Source organism: Branchiostoma belcheri, unplaced genomic scaffold (assembly GCF_001625305.1).
Source record: "Branchiostoma belcheri isolate BF01 breed outbred unplaced genomic scaffold, Haploidv18h27 scaffold1, whole genome shotgun sequence".
Taxonomy (NCBI): domain Eukaryota; kingdom Metazoa; phylum Chordata; class Leptocardii; order Amphioxiformes; family Branchiostomatidae; genus Branchiostoma; species Branchiostoma belcheri.
In genome coordinates this window covers 8932308-8942316 of record NW_017802379.1, presented here as the reverse complement: position 1 = coordinate 8942316, position 10009 = coordinate 8932308, and the positions used below count along the sequence as shown (strand labels likewise).

Below are 10009 nucleotides of genomic sequence, written 5' to 3'. Positions count from 1 at the left end.
TAGTAATCATAGTAAACATTGAACTTTATTCCAACACACAATTGTACAGGGATCAAATTTTCACTTAACAGAGATGGTGGACGATGTAAACTCCCTGGCACAATGTTTTACTATGTTTCCAATTGGTCTCAAGTTGTTATAATCACTATGTTTTGTGCATCTTTGTCCAGGGATGAGCTAGGGACAGAGTTCACGGACAACTTCTCAGACGTCCTTCTGCAGAGCTTGTTTAACCTTGCTCTGAAGGGCGCTGCTGACCATGACAAGGTCAAATCCAACGCTGTCAGGACTCTGGGGAACCTGGTCAGGTTTCTCAGGCCCGAGGCCTTTGGTAAGCACAGTTTGTTATGGTCTAATTCATGTATTACTCCAAGTGTACACCCTAAACTAGTACCAACCCAAAAATTAAACAGCTGTATGAAAGTGTGTTTTTATTGGTGAGAATTTTCTTTTTAGCCAAACCAATGGATCAAAAACGTATGTAATGTAGTGGAAGCTTATTTGTAATTGAAGAGCACGTAATTGTCGGCAGCCGCACGCTAGGTCGGATGTGGACAGTCCTGTGTTTTGAGTAATGCGGCTTGGTTTTGAGGCGCGGGAGCGGAGGGCCTGTTGCGGGTAGCCGCTAGGTGCAATTTGTAATTGCCATAAAAAAGGGATTGTGTGTTAAGAAGTCATTGGAGATGGTTTTTTTTTGAGATGTAGAGTAAGTGTGCTCAGCATAGAATAACAGAAATCAATAGATTTATTGTAGGAATATTAGGAAATTGGTCATGATGCATGGGTCGCAATGTAAGGAAAAAACTCATGAGACCTTATAGAGTACACTACACAACAGGAAAATGAGGGTCTGGCCAGGAGTCATCAGTTGAAATGGGGGAATTCAGGAAGCCAGGGATTGCATATGCATGGGGGACTGTCCAATACTTCCCAGAAGTCTGAAATCTCTAATTTCTTGCTTCATTACTTATCATGATGATGATAATGATGAATATTTACCTTATTTTCCTGAGTTCGTGCTTTGTATATTTTCTACTTTTCTCTCAATTTGTACCCAGACAAGATCAACTTCCGACAGTATGTGGAACAGACAGCCCAGGTCCTGACCAAGTGTGTGAAGACTGGCATGGCCAAGGTGGGATACAAACTCCAGTTCATTTGAATCTTTTTTCTTCTCTGAAAAAAAAACAACAGATAAGGCCACACCGTCTTAATTTTATGGATGACACCCTCTGAAGACCCCCACACTAGTGCACGCGGGTACATAAGAAAATTCTGGCCGAAAATTAAACCACTGGAATACAAAGCAGGTATTGTGAATTTGCGGCAGTACATAGCGATGTATATGACAAGCTGGCACATACTGGCTTTTTGCGTAATTTATGAATCGGCACTGTGCGTATGTACTAAGTTATTAAGTCGTGAGCCGTATTGTCGCTAGCTACATGTACCATGGACTACCCAGGCCTAGAGCCAGGACAGAGCCTCGGTGGACTTTTTTTGGCCTAACATTATTGTTATACTTTTGTTGAATAAATGTGAAATTGTAGTTTTCAATAAAATGTTTCCTCAGGTGCGCTGGAATGCCTGCTATGCTGTGGGGAACATGTTTAATAACCCTGCCCTGCCCCTGGGTGTGGCACCCTGGGCTCCTGCTTTGTTCACTGCCCTGCAAGAGGCCATCAAAGACTGCAAGAACTTCAAGGTACAGAACAGATTCATTCTCATTCCCATCCCCACCCAAATACTGTAACTCTTGAAATATTTATGTTTACCGAAGGAAAACATATTGTTTTTGCTCAGTTTCTTCCTCTTCTTCTTCTTCTTCTTCTTCTCCAAACAGTGACCTCTGACTTGGCCAATGACATGATTTGTTGATGTCTGTCACCATGGTGACTGGTGTTGGGTTACATAATGTTGCAATTTCATGGTCTGCTCTGCTCCTGTCACCATATACTAGTAGTACATGTATGTGAATGTGTTTGAGTAAGAATTAACAGAGCAGACCATGTCCGAAGGTAAACATTATGCATTTGTTTTGCAAATGTTACTTCTCTAGTCTCTATGGTTTTAGTTTTGTCCAACCCAAAATCATGAGAATAGTATTTCACGTTTCTATTATTTTACTACCAGGTTTCCATTATTTTACTACCACGTTTCCATTGTTTTACTACTACAAAATGTTCCGACCAAAAATCTTAAATATAAAGTTAATTTAAAACACTATGAAAACCTCCTTTTGCCTTCAACCACAAAAGTAAGTCCCTATATAGTATCTTGATGGTAACTCAAAAATGTAAAATTTGTGTTTTTTAGGGCCTGGTCACAATCCTAAAACAGCTTTGATCTAGATTCAAATGAGTTCCAAACATATGGTGAAATGGGGAGTTTATTGCAGAAGACATCTGATACTGACTATCTGATAACCGTGCCAGTCTGGGAACGCTGCCAGGCACAGTATGTCAGCTTGCAGCTTTGTCTGAATAACTTCTTTCCCAGAAAACATGACAATTCAAGCATGTAACCTAAGAGTTACCTAGGGCCTGGTCTCATGCATGTACATAATGTGATAAGGCCCCACCAATTTAATTTTCTGGTTCACTGATTTGCCCGCTTTGTTTTTTCTGATTTGCGAAAAAAAAACATTTCAAGTTCAAAATGCTCATATTTTGGCCCAAACAGTTGAAGGAAGTCCTTCCTCTTCAGTGTTACAGTTAACGTTTTTCATCTATCAATGCAGTGGTTTGAAATTCATCTGTCATTGTTTGAATTACAAACCAGCCTGATATTTTGACTTTTTGGCTCCTATCATAGCATTTGGGGCTATCATAGGATGCCTAGCCCTGTTTTTATTTTTTTTCCCCGTTGCTACATATTTTTTCTGAAAAAATCTGAGAACCAACAAATCAAATTGATGTGGCCTAAGATTCAAACTGAGGGCATTCTTGGGATTCTACAAAATTCAGCTGATGACAGTTGGTTCTGTCACTCCCTACTTGAAAATTCAAAATCAAAATTGTACTGCAGGCAACCTATGACAAGTGTGACTATGCCGTGAATTAAAGTCACTTGTTCACAATGTGTTTCAGGTTCGAATCAATGCCACCCTGGCCCTTACCGTCCCAACCAATCGGGAGTACTTTGGGAGTAAGGAGCAGTTCTGTGAGCTGTGGGGATGTCTGGCTGATGCCCTAGTCGGTACAGAACGTGTGGAGGACTTCAGTGAGTTTAAGTACAGGGATACACTGAGGGAACAGGTAAGTTTGGCAGGAAGTGGTTGACTGTGTGTATAAACACAATTGTATTACATCATACAGTCCACTCCACAGTTCCATTTAGGCCACACCAATTTAATTTGTTGGTTCTCAGATTTTGTCAGAAAAAATATGAAGCGACAGAGCGAAATGAAATAATAGATACAGATCTAGACATCCTATTTTAGCCCCAAATGCTACAATAGGAGCCATGAAGTTAACACAAAAGGCTGGTTTAATATTTAAACAATGAATTTTGAACTTTTAATCAAACCTCTGCATTGATAGATGGAAAAACTGTAACAACTACCGGTAGGAAGTTAAGGACTTTCCTCAACTGTTGCAGGCAAAATATGAGCATTTTTGAGTTGATTCAGAACCAGGCTCTTTTTTGTTTGTAGATCACAAAAAAAAGTAAGAGGCAAAATTTGAGAACCAACAAATCAAATAGGTGTGGCCTTATGAAAGCTCAATACACTTCCTGATCTGAAATCTCAGTTACTGTATGCTGGGAATTGTTTGGGTGAGTTTACATCTGGTGCTAATGTGTTGTCAGCTGTGCTGTAGCCTGGTGCATCTGACTGGACTGACTGGCAAAGAGGACCTACCCGGACTGCACTTCCACCTTCAGGACAAGGGGGAGCTGCTACACACATACCTGACCAGGTGTCTCACTGTTCTGTAGCATGAATTCTGTAAAAACCACATTGCACATGACAGTAACTCAAGAAAGAGTTGAAATTTTTTACTTATTATGTGTTATATTCTGAAAATCTGTGATTTTTTTTAATTTTGATGATCAGGCTGTCTACAGAAAAAAGTACAAACCAGGATTATTGCTTCTCACAGGTACAGGGAGAGTTTGGAACAAAAAGGTACAACAGAGACCCTGAAAAAAGGTACGTTTTTATGATGGAATTCTTACCAGGAACTTTTATGACCACCTGAAATGTGACTTGCATTGTTGATGAATTTGGGAAATCTGTCTCTGTATTCTGTGTGTATTATTATATTATTGTGTATTGTTATTATTGTTATTACCTTGTACAATACTGTAAATGTTACTATTTCATATTAGTCTGTAATAGATTGTTTTAATGTTGAACTTTAAACTGTTTTTTAGGTAATTTATGTGGATTTTATCAAATAACTTATCAATTTTAATTTGTTATGCCAGAAATGTTAAGAAATCAAACTGTACAGCAAGACACAATTTAGGCAACAGCTACAAGTTCTTGTTTGTTTTCACAAATAAAGCATTTGATTGATTTGTTGATTGATTGATTGATTGATTGATTGACTGACTGACTGACTGACTGACTGACTGACTGACTGACTGACTGACTGATTGATTGATTGATTGATATTGATATTTTGTCTTTTCGAACTCCAGTGGATGAGCTTGTCAGAGCACAGGATCACATTCAGCAGCTAGCAGGACAAGAACTGGCAGACAAAGAGGCAACCATTTGCCAGAACCTGTCCACCATCTTTGCTGATGATTTGACACCTGAGCTCCATGATTTGACGCCTGAGTGATGAAACGTTCTATGATCGGTTTTCCAACATTGGCATTGAACATACAAGTGTCCTCAATTCAAGTCTTACTGTATTGTGTACTAGAAAGTTGGATCACTAAAGATCGCCAAAGTCTAAAAAAAAAAGATAATCCCTGCCTACCAGCCTTAATTTTTTCAGGACTGGAACATTTTTTTCCTAGGTCTAACACAAACAGCTGCCTTCAAATTGCTTGTGCCACCAATGATAATCTAAAATACAATGGTGAATGCATTTTTTTTTCACATGCGCAAGACAACTGTCAAAACTGTTGAATCATCATTGAATAATCATTTACAGTTTAAATGGTTCACAGACTTTCTGTTACATTTGTTAAAGATGATCAGGATTTGATGTCCTAATGTGACCCTGTGTGGCTAGGGTTGTTAACATCGATTTTGGAGCTTCAGGGCACCTTGCATAGAATGTGCCTTCTGATTATAATTATATAGATCCAGACACTACTGTAACATTGGAAAAATGAAGGTGACCCCAATTTGCTCTTGCATCAGTGCACTCTACACTGGTTTTTGATTCCCTGTGTCTATATATGATTTTGTGCTATTCAATCAAAAGCACATCTTCTCTATGTAATAAAGGAAAATATGCTGCTTGAGATAATGATTGTTTTATGTCCTTCTTTGCTGTTTTTTTACATGAAAAATATGATGTACAAGTAGGAGGATATAATCAGACAGTGCAATCATGAGTAGGGGGTATGCCACTAATGCTTGATTTAGAACCCCCAGCCAGCAACCCATATAGACCATTCCAGGGATGCTGCACTACGACCTTTTCCCAATCTGATGTCAATAGAGCAAGAATCAAACTTAGACCACAGCAGGTAATTTTTATGGATGACATCAGCACGCGCATTAATTTTCTGCTGATTTTGGGGAAAAAAACAAGAAATTTTGTTGCCTTCTGACAGTGGTTAACATGCCAAAAATGGGCAAAGATGTCTGTTGCCATGCCGGAACATGGATGGCAGATAACTATGAAGAGAGGAGACAAGAAAAGACTCTGATTTAATGTTTTGTTTCTTACTTTGATGCAGTGATATGTGATGCTGGCTGTGTATATGTGATGTTCCCACTGAATCAAAACCATTTGTACCATGATTTAGTCAAAATTTTAAAATGTAGGAACCTTGTTTTTTTTTGCCTGCCTTGTTTTTTTTTTCGCCCGCTCACATTAGATTTTTAGTCTGCAGAGGATGTCATCCATGAAATTTACTTGCTGTGACCTTAGGAATTAGGGGTAGCTTCTGGACCAAAGATTTGATACTCTTTGACCCAATGTTAGGGTAGTTAACTTTGAATCCAAAGGTTCTGGATTTGAATTCCTAGCAGGGCCCAATGTTGTGCGCTTGGGATTGGCACTTAATACCTATTTTCATAGTCAAATCGGGTGACATTGAATGCCTAGCTTTGGTTAGGGACCTCCTCTAGAATGGGACATAAAGCCAGAGGTCCTGTGTTTGAGAACCATATGTTGAGCACGTTAAATAACCCACTACACATAGAAAAAGAGGGGTCCATCCTGGTGTGATCGGAACAAACCTTATTACAGTCTGGTCTTCCGCTGGTTTTACTCACTGTCCAAATTTAGTGTGTTACTCCTCAAGGCAGTTTACAGGTTAGGCTACACCAAGTAAATTTTATGGATGACGTCCGCGCGCGCATTGATTTTGGCCTGTTCCTAGAAAAAAAAACAAGAAATTCCGCTTCCTGTAACTATGACCAAAGAGTCATGACAGTGCCGCAAATAGGTTTGTACGGACCAAAGCTTATAAAGCATCAAGCAAGACTTCCATTAGGAATTCAGTTTGGAACGTGCTGCCACATTTGAAGAAACTTGCTGACCGCTCCATCTATCTCCCCAAAGCACAGGACAATAACTGCTGTTCCACCTGATTTATTGCTGTTTTGATGATGAATAAAAGACTTCTTGCTTGTTACACTGTGTCACCTCATTCAATTTGTGTCCTAACATTTGTCGTCTCTTAGTATATTTCTAATCTAGGCATCTTGTTTTTTTAGGGCCCTTCTTGTTTTTTTTCGCCCTCTCGCATTAGATTTAGGGTCTTCAAAGGACGTCATCCATGAAATTTACTTGGTGTGGCCTTATGCAAAAACGAAGAATTTCTATACACATCCCTGAAAGAAAGCCTGATGGAAGACTACCCTGTCCCTGGTGCTGAAAGTGATGGAGCTGCACATTCGAGTTAATACTAGTACTGTCATGAAATCAATAAAATAGAATGGACTCTATCAAACGGTGACATAAGAGTTTATTGACATTGAATCCTTTTTTCACATTTGCAGCTGCTGTTAGCCAAATGATGCATGGATGATTACAGGATAGTTCGTTAGACTTAAGTATAGTGATTTTCAAGAACAGTACACTGTACAAGGCTTGGTTGATTGATAATTGTAGGTGGCTATAGTTTGGCGGACGTTGTTTCAGATAGTTAGTATCGTGCGGTCACATTCGTGTAGGCCTCCATACGAAACGAACATAAACTGTACACTGCTAAAATCATAAAAACACTGTCCAGAGGTTTGAGATTTGTGCCTCCGCTTAGCACGTGATCATCACGTGATAAATACGTTATAACATTACGTAGCACGTGATCAGTGCGTAATTAAACTGTACACTGATCAAATCATACAAACACTGCCCAGAGGTTTGAGATTTATGCCTCCGCTTAGCACGTGATCATCACGTGATAAATACGTGATAACATTAAGTAGCACGTGATCAGTGCGTGATAACATTATGTATCCATCACAGGTGTACTTATCAGCATTTCCCCCTACTGGATGCATTGTTAATACGGCTGTACAGTATTTGCGAAGTCAAACTTAAGGTTATTTACATGATACCTCGATAGAGGTTAGACATCCAGGCGGACATTACGTTATACAAAATATATCAAGCAACTGAATAATACTTGAGAAGTTAGCGAAGTGGCTATTTACATGACGTTTTTAGTGGATTAAATATCACCCAATGTCTACATCACCAAATAGGTTATACAGACCAAGGTTCGCTAATTCGTTGTCTTCTGAATCGGCATGTTATCTTAGACACAGTTTCTGTTATCATTGGTGGACCAAATTTAGATCTATTCTAACAACATTTTTATAATTTCATTTCTTATCTGGTGAATTGATAATTTCTGTCAAACTCAGATTCTGCAATCATAATATATAACCAATGCATAGACCTACATATGTTTCTTCGGAAAACTCGTGCCTTTCATGAACCGACATAGAACGGAGAGCCCGAGAGCCCGACCATCGCAGTCTCGCCGGTATCTTTACGGTGCTCAGAGTACTACCCGCCCGCCGAGGTCCATCAGCGCACGCCGGTTTTTTTTCCAGTTTTTAGTCCTTGACGGGACAAACAGAATTGTCACCAGGCTAAGCGCTTACAACAGAGTTGTCCGTACGCGATGTTGCTCGTTGTGTTTCCTCGCTTCCTTCCTCGTTCCCCTCGGTATACGCGAGGCTGGACGTCTCGTCCTCATCGCTTGAAATGCTGAGGGAATGCCAGGTGTGCTTCTTGAGGGACGACATGGCGTACTGCCGCGCAGTGGTCGGCGGGGAGAGGTGGATCCTTTTTCCCGCCTTTTTCGTTCCCCGCGCGGTGGGTGGTGAGCACGGGCAGCTCCTAGGAAAGCGTGGCAGGGGAAGGTTCGCTCTCATTTGTTCTTGGGCCATTTTGTTCCGCTGGACCTTCTGGATCATGCACTGAGCAGCCGAGAATAACGTGGGGGTACCCTGCAGGGAGCATCTGACGTCGCTCCGGCGGACCTTGTTCCACAGGCTGGCGGTACGGCAGAGCGGGTCGCCCGCCACCTCCTCTGTGTGCTGCATGGCGTCGTCTCTCTGGAAATCGTAGTTTTTCGTGCAGTCGTATGGCGGGGAGGCCGCTGTCTCGATCACGGTCGGTGTCTGGCGCAAGGGCTGACTGAGTTCTGCCGTCACCAGAGCAGTCTGCATTGCCTGCTGTTGTTGTCTTCCCGTCCGTTCTAACTGGCGAAGAGAGATGTCGTTTTCTGGTGTTCCCATGTGCTTTCTAACAACAACTTCGACCACTCGAGCCTGTGACCGGTTGTCTGAATCTGAAAACACGGCTCTGTCTGACCAGGCTAGCCAGCACACACTTCCTGTTGGCCCAAGTTCACAATTATCCCGTCATTTCTCCCAATTTTGCGGGTTATTAGTGTCCAGGCAACTGAATTGCTGCGCGGAGCAATGTGGCCGGGCAAATTAAAGGAATAGGAAATGAGGCACAAGCACCTGGCAACAAGATTGCGGTTGCGGTGTTTTGGAATATCATAATGGACACAGTGTTCATGATTTTGCACCAAGATTTACGAAAAACGACAAAATTCGATGAGATCTCGTGTTTCACCAGTCGGAAACGACCAAAATTTAGATGCAACCAGATGCAGGCCAACCTGGTACCAGGAAACCGTAATCTTCGAGCAGATGGCGGCTGCTATAAAATTGGCCAGGTAGTTTCGCGAAAAGAAAATGTACCAAAACAGTACAAAACAGAAAGTCTAAGAAAAAAATGCATAAAAACACCTTTGCTTGGAGAGTAAGCAAATAGAACTCCAGATTGTGTGGATTTCCCGAATGATTGCACACATGCAGGTACACGTGTATGGTAATGGATGTGCAATTATGTACATGTACATGAGATTCTAGACATCAACCACAGCACACGCAATAGTCATTTATCGACAAACTGAGTAGAAACCACACTATCCCAGTGTATATTGACCCTCATGGAGCAAAAATTCCCAAAATTCTGACGAAAAATGGTTACTGGAAGGGCCCTTGGCTGATTTTTAGGGCACCTCCCAGAAAATAATGGACTCATCTTAGGGCTTGTATCTGCAGTTTTGAATGCCCAAAGTATGAAATGCTGATGTGAAGCAGTTATTGTCAATATCACAAAGATTGCCTTATTCAGAATATTTCCAGGTTTGCTGCTTTAATTTATTCACTTTTGCACAAAATAGGCCTCCATTTCCAAGAAACTTCAAGTTAATTGTTTAATACGTTTCATGAAAAGAAGCTGTTTAACATTTCAAACACACAAATCAAGGTACTGAGTACTAGTATTGCACGCATGCATGTACACGTGTATGGTAATGGTTTGTGCAGTTATGTACATGA

At 40.9% G+C, this 10009-nt stretch overlaps 2 protein-coding genes across 3 annotated transcripts in view; one reads left to right on the top strand and one right to left on the bottom strand.

Moving 5' to 3' along the window:
* LOC109465398 (HEAT repeat-containing protein 6-like) overlaps positions 1-5289 on the top strand; it is a 19375-nt gene extending 14086 nt beyond the window's left edge. Inside the window, exons 20-26 of one of the 2 annotated variants that reach the window (XM_019762629.1) lie at positions 171-331; positions 1059-1135; positions 1574-1705; positions 3090-3257; positions 3811-3920; positions 4104-4153; positions 4648-5289. In XM_019762629.1, the coding sequence (XP_019618188.1) occupies positions 171-331; positions 1059-1135; positions 1574-1705; positions 3090-3257; positions 3811-3920; positions 4104-4153; positions 4648-4793 (844 nt within the window). In that variant the 3' untranslated portion in view covers positions 4794-5289. The remainder of the gene's footprint in view (positions 1-170; positions 332-1058; positions 1136-1573; positions 1706-3089; positions 3258-3810; positions 3921-4103; positions 4154-4647) is intronic. The other variant, XM_019762621.1, reaches the window with a different exon arrangement.
* Positions 5290-7148: 1859 nt separating this feature from the next.
* Positions 7149-8965, bottom strand: LOC109465407. Its single transcript, XM_019762644.1, has one exon. It carries the CDS (start codon positions 8888-8890, stop codon positions 8240-8242), a length of 651 nt encoding a protein of 216 aa, XP_019618203.1. The 5' UTR covers positions 8891-8965; the 3' UTR covers positions 7149-8239.
* Between the last annotated feature and the right edge of the window lie 1044 nt (positions 8966-10009).